General features: G+C 41.0%; 1 protein-coding gene across 3 annotated transcripts in view; it reads left to right on the forward strand.

The window, feature by feature from the left end:
• The window catches only part of alg8 (ALG8 alpha-1,3-glucosyltransferase), a 34,995-nt gene extending 14,652 nt beyond the window's left edge, over positions 1 to 20,343 (forward strand). For 2 of the 3 annotated variants that reach the window (XM_065008102.1, XM_065008103.1), the window contains 9 exons: positions 1,497 to 1,617; positions 3,763 to 3,889; positions 4,160 to 4,268; positions 8,267 to 8,387; positions 9,283 to 9,422; positions 13,397 to 13,536; positions 13,810 to 13,907; positions 14,044 to 14,116; positions 19,634 to 20,343. In XM_065008102.1, the coding sequence (XP_064864174.1) occupies positions 1,497 to 1,617; positions 3,763 to 3,889; positions 4,160 to 4,268; positions 8,267 to 8,387; positions 9,283 to 9,422; positions 13,397 to 13,536; positions 13,810 to 13,907; positions 14,044 to 14,116; positions 19,634 to 19,859 (1,155 nt within the window). In that variant the 3' untranslated portion in view covers positions 19,860 to 20,343. The remainder of the gene's footprint in view (positions 1 to 1,496; positions 1,618 to 3,762; positions 3,890 to 4,159; positions 4,269 to 8,266; positions 8,388 to 9,282; positions 9,423 to 13,396; positions 13,537 to 13,809; positions 13,908 to 14,043; positions 14,117 to 19,633) is intronic. The other variant, XM_029629915.2, reaches the window with a different exon arrangement.
• Positions 20,344 to 20,942: the final 599 nt, after the last annotated feature.

Consider the following 20,942-nt stretch of genomic DNA (forward strand, 5'->3'; position numbering starts at 1 on the left):
CAAAGGAGTCAATTTGCTTAACAAGTCTGTGTGCATTAATAGTGTTTAACAATTTTTTATTGACTACCTCATCTTTGTACCCCACACATACAATTATCCGTAAGGCCCCTCAATCGAACAGTGAATTTCAAACACCGATTCAACCACAAATACCAGGGAGGTTTTCCAATGCCTCGCAAAGAAGTGCATCTATTGGTAGATGGGTAAAAAAAAAAAAAAAAGCTGACATTTAATTTCCCTTTGAGCGTGATGATGTTATTAATTACACTTTGGCTGGTGTATCAGCACACCCATTAACTCCAAAGATAAATGCGGCCTTCCTAACTCAGTTGCCGGAGAGGAAGGAAACCGCTCAGGGATTTCACTGTGGTGAAAGGCCAATAGTGACTTTAAAACACTTACAGAGTTTAATGTCTGTAATAGGAGAAAACTGAGGATGGATCAACAACATTGTCGTTACTCCAAAATACTAAAAGAAGGAAGCCTGTACAGAATAAAAATATTCCACCGGACACTGTCCTGCTGAATTCACCTTTCAGCAGGACAATAACCTAAAACACAAAGCCAAATCTACACTGGAGTTGCTTACCAAGAAGAAAATATAAGTGGTGCAGTGGTCTAAGGCACTACATCGCAGTGCTAGCTGTGTCACTAGAGATCCTGGTTGGAGTCCAAGCTCTTTCGCAGCCGACCGCGACGGGGAGGCCCATGGGGCGGCACACATTTGGCCGGCAGGGATGTTCTTTTCCCATCGCGCTCTAGCGACTCCTGTAGCAGGCCGGGTGCATTGCACGCCGGTCGCCAGGTGTACGTTTTTTTTTTAAAGCAGCATTGTGTCAAGAAGAAGTGCACCTTGGCTGGGTTGTGTTTCGGAGGACGCATGGCTTTCGACCTTCGCCTCTCCCGAGTCCGTACGGGATTTGCAGCGATGGGACAAGACTGTCCTACCAATTGGATACCACGAAATTGGTGAGAGAAGACAAGAAAATATTAATGTTCCGGAGTAGCCGAGTTACAGTTTTGACTTGTTCTTTAAAAAAATAAAAATAAACCTTTTTTTTTAACTAGACAAGTCAGTTAAGATCAAATTCTTATTTACAATGACGGCCTACCAAAAGGAAAAAGGTCTCCTGCTGGGATTAAAAATGAAAAATAAAAATATAGGACAAAACACATCACGACAAGAGAAACACCACAACACTACATAAAGAGAGACCTAAGACAACAACATAACAAGGCAGCAACACGTGAAAAAACAGTATGGTAGGAACACAACATGACAATAACATGGTAGCAGCACATGGCAGCAGCACAACATGGTAGCAGCACAAAACATGGTACAAATTATTGGGCACAGACAACAGTACAAAGGGCAAGAAGGTAGTGACAACAATACATCACACGAAGCAGCCACAACTGTCACTAAGAGTGTCCATGATTGAGTCTTTGAATAAAGAGATGGAGTTAAGACGATCCAGTTTGAGTGTTTTTTGCAGCTCGTTCCAGTCGCTTGCCGCAGGGAACTGAAAAGAGGAGCGATCCAGGAATGTGCTTTGGAGACCTTTAACAGAATGAGACTGGCAGAATGGGAGTTGTATGTGGAGGATGAGGGTTGCAGTAAGTATCTCAGATGGGGGGGAAGTAAGGACTAAGAGGGTTTATAAATAAGCATCAACCAGTGGGTCTTGCATCAGGTATGACCATTTTACCGAGTATAGAGTGCAGTGATGTGTCCTATAAAGAGTATTGGTGGCAAATCTGATGGCTGAATGGTATATAACATCTAGCCGCTCGAGAGCACCGTTACCTGCCGATCTATAAATTACGGCTCCGTAGTCTAGCATGGGTAGGATGGTCATCCTAAATCTGCTAGAAAATCTATCGCACAATCTGGAATTGGTCTTGCCAGAGCTTAAAGAATTTAAAGAATAATGGGCAAATGAAAGACTCACAGCTGTAATAGCTGCCAAAGGTGATTCTAACATGTATTGACTCAGGGGGTTGAATTCTTATCTAATCAAGATATATTAATGTTTTATTTTTCATTATGTTTATTTTTTTTATTTTTTTTTACAAATGTTAGAATTCTTCCACTTTGATATTCGAGAGTATTTTGTGTAGATAATTGAGCAAAAAAGGACAATTAAATCCATCTGAATCCCACTTTGTAACACAACAAAAATGTGGGAAAAGTCAAAGGGTGTGAATACTTTTTGAATGCACTGCAGGTAGGGGTAAAAGGGACTAGGCAATCAGGATAGCTCAACAGAGTAGCAGCAGTGTGTGTGTGTTAGATGGCAGTGAAGTATGTGTGGGTAGAGTTCAGTGAGTGTGCATAGAGCCGTTCCAAGAGAGTCTGTGCAACAAAAAAAGGTCAATACAAATACTCCGGGTGGCCATTGGATGAACTGTTCAGTAGTCTTATGGCTTGGGGGTAGAAGCTGTTCAGGAGCCTTTTGGTCCCAGATTTGGCGCTCCGGTACCGCTTACCATTCGGTAGCAGAGAGAGCGGTCTTTAGGTGGCTGGAGTCTTTGACAGTTTTTTGGGCCTTCCTCTGACACCGCCTAGTATAAATGGCAGGGAGCTCGGCCCAAGGGATGTACTGGGCCGTACACACTACCCTCTGTAGTGCCTTACGGTCAGATGCCAAGCAGTTACCATACCAAGCGGTGATGCAACCAGTCAATGTGCTAAAAGTGGAACTTTTTGATAATCTGATCATCTTCAGCCTCCTGAGGGGGAAGAGGTGTTGTCGTGCCCTCTTCACGACTGTGTTGGTGTGTTTGGACCATAATAGGTCCTTAGTGATGTATACACCGAGGAACTTAAAGCACTCGAACCGCTCCACTACAGCCTCGTTGATGTGAATAGGGGCGTCCTCGGCCCGTTGTTTCCTGTAGACCAAATCAAATTGTATTAGTCACATGCACCGAATACAACAGGTGTAGACCGTACAGTGAAATGCTTACTTACAAGCCCCTAACCAACAGTGTTGTTTCAAAAAACATGGATAAGAATAAGAGATAAAAGTAACAAGTAATTAAGGAGGAGCAGTTAAAAATAACAATATTTTCAGGGGGGGTTCCGGTGCAGAGTCAATGTGCGGGGGCACCGGTTAGTTGAGGATGATCAGCTTCTTTGTCTTGCTTACATTGTGGGAGAGGTTGTTGTCCTGACACCACACTGTGAGGTCTCTGACCTGCTACCTATAGTCTGTCTCATCATCGTCGGTGATCAGGCCTTCCACCGTCATGTCGTCGGTAAACTTAATGATGGTGTTGCAGTCGTGGGTGAACAGGGAGTACAGGAGGGGACTTAGAACGCACCCCTAAAGGGGCCCCCTTGTTGAGGGTCAGCATGGCGGATGTGTTGTTGCCTACCCTCACCACCTGGGGGTACCTGTCCGGAAGACAGGATCCATTTGTAGAGGGAGTTGTTCAGTCCCAGGGTCCTTAACTTAGTGATGAGCTTGGAGTGCATTTCATGGCTACAGATGTGAGTGCTATGGGACGATAGTCATTTAGAGAGGTTCCCTTGGCATTCTTGGGCAGAGGGACTATGGTGGTCTGCTTGAAAAATCTAAGTATGACAGACTGGGTCGGGGAAAGGTTGAAAATGTCAGTGAAGACACTTGCCACCTGGTTAGTGCATGCTCTGAGTACCCGTCTTGGTAATCCGTCTGGATTTTTTTAATAAGCGGATTACTGTCTTTTCATACAGACATTTGAAGCTATTTTATGACATTATTTCTGGTTGAGCAGGGCAGACACCTGGAGGGGGCGTTGCTCTTCACTGTTCTCCTGAACCTGAAACATATCTACCTGTACATTGCTCCTGCCTACGGGATCTTCCTGCTGCGGAGTTACTGCTTCACCAAGGACAACACAGGTAACAGAGATAACACCAGAGCTAGCAGGTTACACAGGGTAACTCAAGAGTTAGCTGTTGGGTGAAAAACAGAAAAGGAACATTTTCAGGAGAAACACCAGAGATGTTACCTGGGTAAGAGTAAGCGTGAATACAGGTTGATGACATCTCAAATGAATTTGATTCTGAATAATAAGATAATATGATTGTAATAAACTCACTGATCAAAGATTTTATATCCAACCAGACAGTTTATTCACTCTGTTCCTCTCTGTTGTGTGTTTCCTTCAGATGGCTCTGTGAGATGGAGCAGTTTCAGTCCTGTTCGTCTGGTAGCTCTGGGATCTATCGTGATCTCTGTCGGCGCCCTGTCCTTTGGTCCGTTCATTGCTATGGTACAGTAGGTACTCTGTCAGTACAACAGCAGAATTCTAGCAGAGCATGCTGATGTAGATACCATTTATGTTTATGTTTACCTCTGTCAGGATCGCATTAATGCACGATTTGGCATTTTTCACCCAGAAAAGGAAAGATAAAACACTTGCTGCATTTTGTAAATGCACATCTAAAATGTGACTCATTTCAGGAAACTAGGCGTATGTCGCGTGTCATTAGTTCACAAGAGAGGCATTTCATTAAAATGCATTTTTGGGCAGAAATGCCTTCTGGAATATGTGAACTTACATGTGCCTTAATAACAAATTTGTATGCCACCTGTAAATACGAATACAATTGTTAATTTACGAGCGTAGTTGTTTTACCCACGGAAAAAGACAGGAACCTTCCCGCTAGCCATGATTGGCTGAGATAATGGATGGGCTGGACATGCCAAGAGATGATTTCGGATTGGTCTGCCATGTAGCACGCTTCTGTCTATAGCATGAGCTGCCCAATATGTGTAGATAATCCTTTCTAACTCAACTTTTTTGTAAGATATTATGAAAAACTGCAAAAGTGCACTCCACTTTCTGGAGGACCGAGTTTTGAAATCAGTGGAATGCCCGATGGAAGCAGAGTATGATAGCTAAGGAGATGGAGAAAATTCAGGCGTCTCATTGCAAATGCACAGGGAGTCGAAAAGAGAACACAGAATGATTTTGTATAAAACACCTGTCTCCGAATAACATCCTCAAACTAAGGGCAACCATGGCATCCGTGACAGCGAGGGAGAAGCGTTCATTTATGTATATAGGTAAGAGAGTCTAGCTTGCTACATTTTCAGATATTATAAGTTTCTAATTTGATCAGGAAGTGGTTTTCATTGCAAGTTAAAGCATACTGTTAGCTAGCTAGCTAACGTTAGCTGACTTACTCGCTAGCTAACATTACGTGTATGGTCTATGTAGTAATGTTATTTGTATCTCAGATCCATTTGCCTTGCTAGTTTAAACCTAATGTTAGCTAGCTAGCTAACATTGAACCTAGTTGGTTTGATGTTGTGTGTGTTTACCAGAGACGGTAATGTGAAGAACAACATGACCTGCGCCGATGTCAAATTAGGATATAAAGTTAGGGGCCTCACAAGTGGTGCAGCGATCTAAGACACTGCTTCGCAGTGCTAGAGGCGTCACTATAGATCCAGGTTCGTTCCCAGGCTGTGTCACAATCGGACATGATTGTGAGTCCCATAGGGCGGCGCACAATTGGCACAGCGTCGTCCGGGTTAGGGGAGGGTTTGGCCGGGGGGACTTTACTTGGCTCATCGCGCTCTAGCCACTCCTTGTGGCGGGCCAAGCGCCTACAGGCTGACTTCGGTTGTCAGAAAAGTGTTTCCTCCGACACATTGGTGCGGCTGGCTTCCGGGTAAAGTGGCTTCCGGTATAAGTTGAACAGTGTTTCCTCCGACACATTGGTGCGGCTGGCTTGCGGGTTAAATGGACGGGTATTAAGAAGCGTGGTTTGGCGTAAAATGTTTTGGAGGACGCATGACTCAACCTTCTCCTCCTGTGCCCGTTGGGGAGTTGCAGCAAAGAGACGATCAAAATTGGGGCAAAAAAATAATAATAAAGGATATGAAGTTAGGTCAATGAGACAGTGTCCAAGTTGTAAAATTCTCCAGTGGAATGCCCAGGTTTATTTAGTCACTCACAACCGTAAGCTTTTTTCTGTAATTAGCTTGCCATTTAACTTGTAAATAATTATCTTGTTGTGAGTTTATTTTCCTGTAATAATGAATACAAATTAGCTAACGTTAAGACATTGTCAGCTATATGATATGTTCATTATTTGAACTGGCTAGCCTGCTTACTTTATTTAGCCTTTTATTTAACTAGGCAAGTCAGTTAAGAACAAATTGTTATTTTACAATGACGGCCTACCCCAGCCAATCCCTCCCCTAACCCGGACATCGCTGGGCCAATTGTGCACCGCCCTATGGGACTCCCAATCTCAGCCGGTTGTGATACAGCCCGGGATAGAACCAGGGTCTGTAGTGACACCTCAAGCACTGAGATGCAGTGCCTTAGACCGCTGCGCCACTCGGTAGCCTTAAACTTAACACTAGCTAGCTAGCTAACAAGCTAGAAACTATTTTTTATTTTATGAAGTTGCTTTTATTTGCCTGGTTTGCTAGATTGACATATACTAAATTCATTTTCAAACGGGTGGGTTTATTGGTGTTAAAATACACTAGTTATGCCAATTATGTTCATGATGACGTTCATGATGTCACTGCGACAACTGTATACAGACATGTCGATAGACGTACCAAAACATTCAAGGGCCATTTTCTCAAAAGTGGGGTTACAAGTTTATCAACGTTCAAAGAATTACTTTCCCTTTGTTTCTTAACTGTAGTGTATGATATACCATTTTCTAGCTCTGAGTCTCTACTTGTATTGGCAGTAGAATGGCCTTACTGAAGAGCTCATTGACTTCCAACGTGGCATTGTCATAGGATGCCACCTTTCCAACAAGTCAGTTCATAAAATTTCTGCCCTGCTAGAGCTGCCCCGGTCAACTGTAAGTTTTGTTATTGTGAAGTGGAAAGTAGAAGCAACGACGGCTCAGCCGCGAAGTGGTAGGCCACACAAGCTCACAGAAGGGGACCGCTGAAGTGTGTAGCGTTTAACAATCCTCTCCTCGGTTACAACACTCACTACAGTTCCAAACTTCCTCTGGAAGCAACGTCAGCACAATAACTGTTCATCTGGAGATTCAGGAAATTGGTTTCCATGGCTGAGCAGCCCTAAAATAACCCCATGTGCAATGACGAGCGTCGGTTGGAGTGGTGTAAAGCTCGCGCCATTGGACTCTGGAGCAGTGAAAACGCATTCTTTGGAGTGTTGAATCACGCTTCACCATCTGGCACTCCACCTACCCGAATGCATAGTGCCAACTGTAAAGTTTTTGGTGGAGGAGTAATAATGGTCTTGGGCTGTTTTTCATAGTTCGGAATAGGCCCCTTAGTTCCGGTGAAGGGAAACCGTAGCCCTTTTTTTGAGATGTTCGACGAGCAGGTGTCCTTATACTTTTGGTCATGTAGTGTGTGGCTGCTAGCCAAATAGCATTGCACTTTTATTGTCATTCGATGAAATCATACTAAAATATGTTGTGTGACGAAAAACCATAGTTTCACACCCTTTCTTACTCTATTGAAGAAAAAGAAAAAACACTGACTTTCAATATAAAACTTGAAATAGTTTAAAACTGATTTATTTTGGTCTGTTTTTTGAAAATGTAGTTTTCTGGAAGCTAATTCGACCCCTTATATTTTTGCTGCAGCTCTCTGCCCCCCTGATTGCTGAATCATTAACCCATATTTTGCAGATTATATCTGGTACTATCCCCAAGGTTTGGAAGGCGGCCTATGTAAGCCCCCTTCACAAAGATGGTGACCCTTGTGACCTACATTTACATTACATTTAAGTCATTTAGCAGACGCTCTTATCCAGAGCGACTTAATAATTGTTGCCCTATTTCTAAACTTTCTTGCCTAGCTAAAATATTAGAATCCTTAATTCATTCTCAGCCAGATCTCTGCTGCATCCCTAGTTATAAATTATGGTTAATTAAAAGTCAACATTGTGCTGCCCTCTTCATTGACCTGTCAAATGCTTTTGATACTGTTGATCACTCACTGCTAATTCAGAAGCTTTCCTCAATTGGCCTAGACCAGGCTGCATGTAACTGGTTTAAAAATGACTTGACAGATGCATATTGAGTTCTATATACTGATGGTGTTAAATCAGGTTTCCTGGATATTACGAAAGGTGTCCCACAGCGGTTGATTCTGGGTCCTGTATTTTTGACTGTTTACTTTAACAATATTGACTTGTCTGTAAAAAGTTGTCACCTGCACTTGTATGCGATGATACTGTTGTGTATGCTGTTGCCCCCACGGTTGACCAGGATCTATCTGAGCTACAGTCTGCCTTCATTTTATTTTCTCTCTCTCAGGGCCAGCTCCCCCAGGTCCTTTCCAGACTCTTTCCCTTTAAGAGGGGCCTGTGCCACGCCTACTGGGCCCCTAACGTCTGGGCCCTCTACAACATGGTGGATAAAGCTCTGTCTGTGCTGGGTAAGGCACTGTTTACTCTCTCTATGACTTCAGTATGGTCCCGTATTCACAAAGTGCCTCAGAGTAGGAGTGCTGATCTAGGATCAGGTCCTCCCTGTCCATATAATCTTATGCATTATGATTTAACCCCCTAGAGTCGATTGACACACCTGTGCATCAATCTAAGTAATATATATTTTATCAGTCAGTTTAAGATAGAGATATGTTTTGCATTGGATGCATCTCAATCCAGCACATCTGCCGATGTCGAACTTCAGATGTCGCACCGCATCTGCGGTGAAAGGTCAGACCATGAGACATCTCGAAAATCGGTCTTCTCACAAAAACGTCTGTAGTGTTATGACTCACGAACACAATGGGGGTCTCCATTTTGCTCTGCGACCCCCACAAGTGTCAGGGTACTCATCTGGTACCGTCGATGTGCCAACTTCTGTTTGTAGCATCCAAACCGTTTGGGCTACAAACTAATGTGACCCCACTGTGGAAAGGGGACTCGTCTGAAAGTAACCGGTACCAGTTTTAAAAAATGAATGGAAGTAGTTTTGTGCTTAACCAAAAAAAGAGGTAAAATACTGTTAAAAAAAAAATACATATATTTTATTGAGCTTTCTTATATCTCCTAGCCACTGCAATAACTTGTTTCTTAGGGAAAAAAATGTGGATGCTATTTTTTTACATTTATGAATGTGTTTCAATGGGATATAGTAGTAAAGGCCAAATTCAATAGGGGGTTGTCAGAGAAAATGTTGGATTGCTAGAAAGTAGCCTATTAATTGGCTGGAGAGTATTTGTATTTATTATGGGCTGGAGAGTCACCGATTCATGGAATAATATTACCGGTTTGAAGGTATTTGAGGGGATTTAACAGGGGTTTAATGGCTGGTGTGTTTCTCAGGTGTGCGTCTGAAGCTGTTGGATGTGGCAAAGCTTCCCAAAGCCTCAATGACTGGTGGATTGGTGCAGGAGTTCCAGCACTCCATCCTCCCCTCCGTCTCTCCCTCCATCACACTCATCTGCACTCTGCTCTCCATAATGGTGAGCATCATCTCAGGCTAAAATTGTTCAGAATCACCACTAAAGACCAGGGGTTGGAACCAGTTCAGGGAACAGAATCAAAAACTGGTTGACATTTTTCGAGGAACAGAATCAGAACCGCAAACTAAAGTGATCTAGCTATACTGTTCCGGAACGGAACCATTATTTTTAAATAATGGGAACCGTTTAATAACATTATTTTACGTTCCAGGCATTTTTTTCAGTCCCACAAAAGAACATAACAAGGCACCTATTTTCTGTGTCTGCCTGCCAGCTGAAAATCTTTGCCAGTGTGTGTGCATGTGTAGACAACCTGCACCCTCCAAAAGCTGATGTTACAAGCGTGATTCAGAAATTAGGGAGATATTTTTTTTACTTTTAAAGAGGAATATATTAATGTATTCAATTCTAGTTACGGATACTATAGTTATCACTTTTCACATTGGATTTATTAACTACTAAAAGGTAAGACGTGTTTTTAATTTGGGTGCCGCGCTGAACACACAAGCTTGTTAGCTAGCTAGCTAGCTAGTTTCTGGTCCAACGTTAAACTAACTCTAGGAAGTTCAAAGACATTCAAAGTTCCTCCATAGATATAATTATGTGGGCCTAATTCAAATAATGCATGTCATAACAAGATGCCCAGCGCTTCAACCCAACCCTCACCCTCCACCATCTCTCACTCTCTCCCCACCCGCAAAATTTCAGTGGCATCTCGCGCACTACACCATCGTGCCTGTAAACAACTATAGCCTAGGTAGCCCAATAGCAAGCTTCTCTATCCGCACTGGTTGGTGAAGTAATTTAATGACGATTTCAAAGGTTTAAAAAGGAACAGAAAGGAACCATATAAACCTGTGCTTTTTTGGGGTTGGGACCGGTTCAGAACTTCATTTTACAAGTCGGAACAATGGAACAGAACAAAAATAATAATGGTTCTGTTCAGAAAGAAACAATTGGAAAATAATTTTGGTTCCAACTGACACATTGGAGAGACGAAGCAGGTACACATTTAATACAGTTGAAGTCGGAGGTTTAACCTCTTAGAGTTACCCCCTACTTTTTTCAATTTCCGCCTGAAGACTTACCCAAATCTAACTGACTGTAGCTCAGGCACAGAACCAAGGATATGCATATTCTTGGTACCATTTGAAAGAAAACACTCTGAAGTTTGTGTAAATGTGAATTGAATGTAGGAGAATATAACACAATAGATCTGGTTTAGATAAAACAATGAAAAAAAACATACGTTTTTTCTTTTTATTGTTGTATCATCTTTAAAATGAACAAGATAAAACAAACATTCAGATAGGATGATGCAGACAATTTCAGTGAAAAACATAAGAGGGCAACAGTACTTGTGCAAAGTTTCAGAATGATAACTTGAGTGTGCTACATGACATTTATCATGAAGTCACCCAGGTGTCCCACACAAGTAGCCCAAATGTACCCAAGTGGCCAAATTGGTGAAGGTATACATTTTGAAACAAATAACTATATTCAAAATGCCAAAATGGTATTCTAACACAACCCTCCAAAATATGAAGAAAAAAATATATACATTTACAAAATAACATGGGTAACTATTTACACACTTTCAATATTTGGAAGACCCTCCGTCCTCTATCAAATCATGATGTAGCCCTTTGTACATCAGCTAATATCTCAAAGTGCTGTACAGAAACCCAGCCTAAAACCCCAAACAGCAAGCAATCCAGGTGTGGAAGCACGGTGGCTAGGAAAAACTCCCTAGAAAGGCCAAAACCTAGGAAGAAACCTAGAGAGGAACCAGGCTATGAGGGGTGGCCAGTCCTCTTCTGGCTGTGCCGGGTAGAGATTACAACAGAACGTGGCCGAGATTTTCAAACATTCATAGATGACCAACAGGGTCAAATAATAATAATCACAGTAGTTGTAGAGGATGCAACAGAACAGCACCTCAAAGAGTAAATATGAATATAATGTTATAATCTCCACCCGGAATCCAACCTAAGTGTATGTAAACTTCCGAATTCAACTGTATATAACGGACATGGAACGAGACAGAAACAGCATTAGCAAACCGGTAACACAAACCAAAAAACAATTAATGCAGCAGCGGAGAACAGAGCAAGGGAACTGACAAATATATGGGAGGAAATAAACAGATGAGTGAGTCCAGGTGAGTCCAATATCACTGATGCGTGTGATGAGGGAAGGCAGGTGTGCGTAATAGATGATAGAAGTGAGTGATGCAGGGCAGCCTGGTGCCCTCAAGCACCAGGGGGGAGAGCGGGAGCAGACATGACACCAACCCCACCAAACAAACTTCATCTACTGTATGTCCATGTAATAATGCAGTTGTTTTTGAACAGATAATAGCTACAGTACCAGTCAAATGTTTTGACACCTACACATTCAATGGTTTTTCTTTATTTTTACTATTTTCTAAATGAATAGTGAAGATATCAAAACTAAGAAGTAACACATAGTAACCAAAAAAGTGTTAAAATAATCTAAATATATTTTTGATTTTAGAATCTTCAAAGTAGCCACCTTTTGCCTTGAAGACAGCTTTGCACACTCTTGGCATTCTCTCAACCAGCTTCACCTGGAATGCTTTTCCAACTGTCTTGAAGGAGTTCCCACATGCTGAGCACTTGTTGGCTGCTTTTCCTTCACTCTGTGTTCCAACTCATCCCAAACCATATCAATTGGGTTGAGGTCGGGTGATTGTGAATGCCAGGTCATCTAATGCAGCACTCCATCACTCTCCTTGGTCAAATAGCCCTTACACAGCCTGGAGGTGTGTTGGGTCATTTTCCTGTTGAAAAACAAATGATAGTCCCACTAAGCGCAAACCAGATGGGATGACGTATCGCTGCAGAATACTGTTGTAGCCATGCTCATTAAGTGTGCCTTGAATTCTAAATAAATCACAGACAGTATCACCAGTAAAGCACCGTCACCTTCTCCTCCATGCTTCACGGTGGGAACCACACATGTGGAGATCATCCGTTCACCTACTCTGCGTCTCACAAAGACATTGCAGTTGGAACCAAAAATCTCAAATTTAGGCTCCTCAGATGATTGCTCGTGTTTCTTGGCCCAAGCAAGACTCTTCTTCTTATTGGTGTCCTTTAGTACTGGTTTCTTTTGCAGCAATTTGAGCATGAAGGCCTGATTCATGCAGTCTTCTCTGAACAGTTGATGTTGACATGTGTCTGTTACTTGAACTCTGTGAAGCATTTATTTGGGCTGCAATCTGAGGTGCAGTTAACTCTATTGAACTACCTCTGCAGCAGAGGTAACTGGGTCTTCCTTTCCTGTGGCGGTCCTCATGAGAGCCAGTTTGATCATAGCGCTTGATGGTTTTTTGCAACTGCACTTGAAGAAACTTTCAAAGTTCTTAAAATGTTCCTGCTTGACTGACTATCATGTCTTAAAGTAATGATGGACTGTCGTTTCTCTTCGCTTATTTGAGCTGTTCTTGCCATAATATGGACTTGGTCTTTTACAAAGTTGGGCTATCTTCTGCATACCACCCCTACCTTGTCACAACACAACTGATTTGGCTCAAACGCATTACGAAGGAAAGAAATTCCACAAATGAACTTTTAACAAGGCACACTTGTTAATTTAAATGCATTCCAGGTGACTACCTCATGAAGCTGGTTGAGAGAATGCCAAGAGTGTGCAACGCTGTCATCGAGGCAAAGGGTGTCTACTTTCAAGAGTATAAAATATATATTTTGATTTGTTTAACACTTTTTGGACACTACATGGTTCCATATGTGTTATTTCATAGTTTTGATGTCTTCACTATTATTCTACAATGTAGAAAATAGTAAAAAATAAAGAAAAACCCTTGAATGAGTAAGTGTGTCCAAACCTTTGATTGGTACTATATATATTTAGAATAATGTGCACCAGCCTAAAGTAAAAGGTTAAAAGTTAATATACCCCCCTCTCTTCCTGCTCCCCACCCCCCTCAGCCTGCAGTGTTGAGTATCTGGTGTCGTCCGCGTGGTGCCCGGGGGTTCCTGCGCTGTCTGGTGGTCTGTGCCCTGGGCTCCTTCATGTTCGGCTGGCATGTCCACGAGAAGGCCATCCTCATGGCCATACTGCCCTTCAGGTGAACTGCTGACATGCTGATTTCAGATTCAGCTATCATTGACCCGTTGATAGCAACTGGGTTATATTCATTGGGGCACACTGTAGCAAAATGTTTTGCAACTGAAAATTATAATGGGCTTTCTTATTGGACATCTCTGGTCGTCCCTCCCTGTTTCAGGAAATGTTCTTCCGTTTGGTGCCTAATGAATACAACTCTGTGGCATAGTTGGTTACGTCTTTATTGTACAGCTCCTCTTCCTGTTGTAATGGGTTTTGTGTTGTTGTTTGGCAGCATACTAGCAGTTGAGAGCAGAGAGGATGCTGGGATCTTCCTGATGCTGACCACCACGGGGCATTACTCTCTGTTTCCACTTCTCTTCACTGCAGCAGGTAAGAGCCTCTGCAACTAGCCACCACTGGAGCCATTTGGGCTCCCTCTGAGAAGGCATTTTGTTATTTGCAATTAGAAATTTCATATTGTATGATTAGGATCTTAATGTTTGTTTCTCAATCTTTGTTGGCACAGAGCTGCCCATCAAAGTCCTGCTGATGCTGCTGTTCACGCTCTACAGCTTCACCTCCTTAAAGAAACTGTTCAGGTGGGTGAACTTCCATGTTAGAGTAGATTTTTGGTGGTATTGATACATACAGGGCATTCGGAAAGGATTCAGACCCCCCTGTTTTTTCCCCACATTTTGTTACGTTAAAGCCTTATTCTAAAATTGATTAAATGAAATTGTCAGATTGACCATCGGATTCTTGGTCACCTCCCTGACCAAGGCCCTTCTCCCCCAATTGCTCAGTTTGGCCGGGCGGCCAGCTCTAGGAGGAGTCTTGGTGGTTCCAAACTTCTTCCATTTAAGAATGATGGAGGCCACAGTGTTCTTGGGACCTTCAATGCTGTAGAAATGTTTTGGTACCCTTTCCCAGATCTGTGCCTCAACACAATCCTGTCTCGAAGCTCTACGGACAATTCCTTTGACCACATGGCTTGGTTTTTGCTCTGCACTGTCAACTGTGGGACCTTATATAGACAGGTGTGTGCCTCTCCAAATCATGTCCAATCAATTGTGCAAAATTTTTCTAAAAACCTGTTATCACTTTTTCATTGTGGGGTATTGTGTGTAGATTGATGAGGAACTTTTTTTATTTTATCGATTTTAAAATAAGGCTGTAACATAACAAATGTGGAAAACGTGAAGGGGTCTGAATACTTTCCAAATGCACTGTATGTCAAGCTGATGACAACTAACTATCATTATACATTTGTAATGCTCTCAGTCAAGGTGGTCCTTGATCAGTGGTGGAAAAAGTACCCAATTGTCATACTTCAGTAAAAGTAAAGATACCTTAATAGAAAATGAATGATGTAAAAGTGACAGTCACCCAGTTAAATACTACTTGAGTAAATGTAATTGCTAAAATATTCTAAAGTATCAAAAATAAAAGTATAAATCATTTTAAATTTCTTGTATTAAGCAAACCAGTTGGCACCATTTTTTAAAAAATAATAATAAATGATATGTCCTGCTAAGCATTCAAAATGTAATGAGCCCTTTTGGGTGCCAGGGGAAATGTATGGTGTAAAAAATACATGATTTTCTTTAGGAATCTAGTGAAGTAAAAGTTGTTAAAAAATATAAATAACAAAGCACAGGGGCCTGTTCCATAAAACATTTTAAGTACATTTTATTTTTTATCTTTACCTATAAAGTTTTCTTAACTTTGAAGGAAAAAGTTTTAAGTCAGTTTAAGGAAAATGTCCCCCTTAAATTAAGTGAAAAGTTATAGGTGTCCATGACGTCCCTTAAGTGCTTCATTCAGTATGGATATCAATATAATCAACATTTATGGAGGTAAATGTTGCTGTCCTCTGCCCTATTTTCAAAAGAAAAACACCTAGCTAGCTAGGTAGCTACTTAGCTAAACAATGGAAGGTGCACAATCCATGGCTTCAAAGATAGCTGGCTAGCTAGCTACCTACTCCGTAAGTTATCTTGTCGTGCCAGAAAGTAATATAAACAAGTTGAGAAAAAGTCAAAGAAATATATTTTATTATCTTATGAATCCATTTGTTTCTCCTGTCTTAAATGTAGAAGTTCTATTTTGCTATCTCCCAAAATAAATATATATATATTTGAGGAGATGTTCATTGACTTCTTATGGCTGAAATCCCGCTACCGGGATCGATATGACAACAGCCAGTGAAAGTGCAGAGCGCCAAATTCAAAACAACAGAAATCTCATTAATTAAAATTCCTCAAACATACAAGTATTTTACACCATTTTAAAGATAAACTTGTTGTTAATCCCACCAGTGTCCGATTTCAAAAAGGCTTTACAGTGAAAGCACACTAAACGATTATGTTAGGTCACCGCATAGTCACAAAAAAACACAGCCATTTTTCCAGCCAAAGCGAGGAGTCACAAAAAGCAGAAATAGAGATCAAATTCATCACTAACCTTTGATGATCTTCATCAGATGACACGCATAGGACTTCACGTTACACAATACATGTATGTTTTGTTCTATAAAGTTCATATTTATATCCAAAAATCTCAGTTTACATTGGCGCATTATGTTCAGTAGTTCCAAAACATCCGGTGATTTTGCAGAGAGCCACATCAATTTACAGAAATAATAAACTTTGATAAAAGATACAACTGTTATGCATGGAATTATAGATACACTTCTCCTTAATGCAACCGCTGTGTCAAATTTCAATTTTTTTAAACAAAAATGCACACCATGCAATAATCTGTGTACAGCGCTCAGACAACAAAACAAGCCAAACAGATAACCGCCATGTTGTGGAGTCAACAGAAGTCAGAAATAGCATTATAAATATTCACTTACCTTTGATGATCTTCATCAGAATTTACTCCCAGGAATCCCAGTTCCACAATAAATGTTTGTTTTGTTCGATAAAGTCCATCATTTATGTCCAAATACCTCCTTTTTGTTCGCGTTTTGCCCAGTAATCCAAATTCATGAGGCACGATCACTAGGTCCAGACGAAAAGTAAAAGTTCTGTTACAGTCCGTAGAAACATGTCAAACGATGTATAGAATCAATCTTTAGACTGTTTTTAACATAAATCTTCAATAATGTTCCAACTGGAGAATTCCTTTGTCTTCAGAAATGCAATGGAACGCAGGTCACTCTCATGTGTGCGAGCGTGATCAGCTCATGCCACTCTGGCAGACCTCTGGTTGAATCAGCTCTCATTCGCCCCCACTACACAGTAGAAGCCTCAAACAAGGTTCTAAAGACTGTTGTGGAAGACATATAGTGGAAGCCTTAGGAAGTGCAATATGACCCCATAGACACTGTATATTCATTGGCAATGACATGAAAAACTACAAACCTCAGATTTCCCACTTCCTGGTTGGATTTTTTCTCAGGTTTTTGCCTGCCATATGAGTTATGTTATACTCAGACATCATTCAAACAGTTTTCTATCCAAATCTACTAATAATATAAATATATTAGCTTCTGGGCCTGAGTAGCAGGCAGTTTACTCTGGGCACCTTATTCATCCAAGCTACTCAATTACAGCCCCCCAGCCATAAGAAGTCTCCATGGTAACCAGATACTTTTTCTGCTGTACATGCTTTCAAACTACCGTGAAGCCCCTAAAAATGCCCTTACCCAAGGAAATGTTTGATGGGCTTTATATAACACCCTTTTACATTTCCCCCGGTATACGGAAAAATAATTCCTTAAAGGAGACACTTAAGATGTTTTATGTGTAACAGATGTGAAATGGCTAGCTAGTTAGCGGTGGTGCGCGCTAATAGCATTTCAATCGGTGACGTCACTTGCTCTGAGACCTTGAAGTAGTGGTTCCCCTTGCTCTGCAAGGGCCGTGGCTTTTGTGGCGCGATGGGTAACGATGCTTCGGAGGTGGCTGTTGTTGATGTGTGCAGAGGGTCCCTGGTTCGAGCCCAGGTTGGGGCGAGGAGAGGGACGGAAGCTATACTGTTACATATGCGTTCGGGCCAAGTTAAAGTATTTTTACTTTAGTACTTTACACCACTGTTCTTGATGTTTAGTTGACAGTTCAATCAGGTGTGTAAGTGCTAGAACAAACTCTGCACACCCTGTGAGTTCTGGGACCACGATCTGAGAACACTGATTTTGTTTTATTATTTTTTAATTCAAACAATACAAAACATACTGTACACATACAAACGACAGCATACAAATGCACACAAACATCAAGGACATAACACCTGCCCAGACCCATCTGCTCACACCCCCATTTCCAGCGCCCGCATCACTTTCCGCCACAAGGCCTCAAACTGCACCATTTTGCTTCACTCCATCGCCCACGCCCTTTCAACATTTAAATAACAAAGCATTTGACCTTTCCAGTTTTTAAGTAAATGTTTTTTCAAGATGATTGACGAGAAAAGTAGTTTCCAACACATTGGGTATCTCACTGCACCCTCATATGCCATGTCTTGAAATATGGAGACCGACAGATTAAAAGTTAATTTACATTGTAATACTTCTGACAGCCAACTTTTGGACTTCATAGCATTCCACAAAGGCATAAATTATTGAATCATTGATAGTTTTACACTTAAGACATGACTCTGTCGTTGTGCTGTAGAATTTGTGAATTTTGTCTCTTGTATAATACATTCTATAAATTAGTTTATACTGGATTAAGCGTACATTTTAGTTAACAGTAATTTAGTTAGTTATGTTCCAACATTCCCTCTATCTTCTGCCAATATCAGTTATTTTTAAGTTTATATTTTTTTCTTAGAGGTTGTCAGTTGGATACGCTCTCTGCAAGGTTTTGTATGTCTTATCTATCATTTGAATATCCTTTTCTGACTCATAGGATTCCCTCAAGATTACTCTGATGTCTAAAATATTTCAAATTGAAATTCCGTGATATCAAACTTTTAAGTTGCATGTATTTGAAAATATCTACATTGGTCGGTCCAAATTGCTTTTTAATTCTGTCGTGGAAATAAATGTATTTCCTATTACCAAGACATTTACAATTTCTATGCCTTTAGTTTTCCATGTCAAATCAAATCATTTCTATGCCTTTAGTTTTCCATGTGGACCAATTTATCAGTGAATTCTGAAACGCTATTCGAGGATTGTTCCATGCGGTTGTGCTTTAAGGGAGTGATATTGGTTCTTCTAGAAACCGTTTTATTTTCTTTCATATTGTTATAGTGTTCTTAACTATGAAGTTGTTAATGTTCTTAGCTTTATCCTAAAATAGACACGTGAAAATATTCTGGGGATGAGCGTGCACATCTTCAATATGTACCTATTGTTCGTCTTTTGTGCTTTTAACTATATGTTGCAAGCCTTGGGTGGCGAGTTAAAACCACCCTCAGACTTAGGAAGATGGGAAAATGTTTTGTTTTTATTCTATGCGTTTTATTTGCCAATATAAAGTATTTTATGACTGAGGTATACTTTTTTTAAAGGATGTTTTTTGGTGGGATATTTGGTATTACCAAGGATAAATGTCAAAACTTTGGGAGCTATGCCTTTCTGAAGAGGTTTATTCTACCTGTAAAATGTATGGGAAGATTGTTCCATTAAAATAGATCTGCTTTCATATTGTTGAGTAATGGGATAAAGTTATCTTTATATATTTTTTGTTTGTGGTCCACTTCAAGGATTTGCTGTAGATCATGAGTTATTCTTTTTATTTTTCCTATTGCCGTTATTTTGTTTTTTTCTACGTTCATTTTATATCCTGAGATTTTAGAGTATTCCGAAAATATTTTTAGCAAGGGAAGGCATTGAGTTTTCAATATTGGTCAGGTATACCAGGAGATAATCTGCAAATAAGTTTAGTTAATATTCATGTTTACCAATACCTTTTGCGTTTGGGTCCTGTCTAAGAGCACTGCTTTTTTACAGAGCTCAATTAGCTCCTATCTTGGTATAACCAGTGTCACTGTGTGCTGCTTAACATCATAGCTTCCTCGCTCACAAATCCTTACCAGTATTGGTCTCAGGTACATGTGACCGCCTGTTTGAAAATGTACTAGCCAGTTGCACCATTGAAACAACACACGTGGAAACATTTCAAGCTGTGTGAGTTTACACAACGATCTTAACTCTGTTACAGGGGTTCCCTCCTTAACCCTCTGGAAACCACCTACCTCCTGGGCCTGGTTGCCGTAGAGATCCTCTGTGAGGTTGTTTACCCTCTGTCGCCGTGGCAGCATACCCTGCCCTTCGTGCCCCTGCTGGTGACATCAGTGTACTGCTCTCTGGGAGTCTCTTACTCCTTCATACGCCTCTACGTCTCTCTATTGAGGCAGCACGGGACAGACAAACACAAACAACTATGAGACAGAGAGAGACACTAGTGAGTAGTGACCAATTCACAATCAACCCCTTTGTTGTATCCCAAATAGTATACTATTCCCTGTGTAGTGCATTACTTTTGACCAGGGCCATATAGAATGTCATTTGTGATGCACTCTTTGTTTTACATTGGTGTGTAAAGAAAAGAGGTGGTGTTTCAAACTTTCTGCGATGCTGTTACTAGTCCATCCAGAGCAGATCTTCAAGTGTGCATCTATAAGTGTAGATTTGGGATGGGAAACACCAAGGAACAGTCACTTATAAATGCACACTCGAAGATCGGCTCTTGAAGGATGTATCATAGCATGAATAATATGTCTGTCTGAATGTGTGAAAAAAATAACTTGTACCAAATGTATCTCAAATGACAATGGAAAAGTGGGGAAATAGTATGGAATGGGACGAAGTTCATGCTGTATTTCTTATGTTTACAAATAAAAATATAATAAACAGATTTTTTTATTATGATTATTTTGTGTGCACAGTGTGTGTGTAAACTGTATGTACAGTTGGCAGAGGCAACCAGGTTTTTGGCTAAAATGTCCCAGGACTGGGTAAAGTTCATGATGCCGTTGACCTTAACAAGGCCCAAGACCAGTGGAAGCAAAATAGTTCCATAACGTTAAAGCTCCACCACCCTATTTTACAGTAGGTATGGGATTATTTTCTGCATATGCATCTTTCTTTCTACGCAAAATCCACAACTGGTGTGCGTGGCCAAAGAGCTTTATTTCCATATCAGTCTCTGGACATGAACCCCATTGAAAACCTTTGGTTTGAATTGAAAAGGGCAGTCCATAAGCACAGACAAAGGATATCAAGGATCTGGAAATATTCTGAATGGAGGAATGCTCTTAAAATTCCTCCCAATGTGTTCTCCAATCTCAATTTTTGCTAATAGGGTGCCAATCATTTTGGACCTGACCGTATGCATGAGTGTTTGTGTTGGTTTTCCCGACTGTACTGTGCAGTTTGCGTGCCCTGGATTCCTGTGAGGAGTGTGTGTGTGAATAGAAACAGTGGCCGTGCTAAGAGCTAAGCTCTTGAAAGCCTGCCAACACCCAGCC

Source organism: Oncorhynchus nerka, linkage group LG23 (genome assembly GCF_034236695.1).
Source record: "Oncorhynchus nerka isolate Pitt River linkage group LG23, Oner_Uvic_2.0, whole genome shotgun sequence".
NCBI classification, from domain to species: Eukaryota; Metazoa; Chordata; class Actinopteri; order Salmoniformes; family Salmonidae; genus Oncorhynchus; species Oncorhynchus nerka.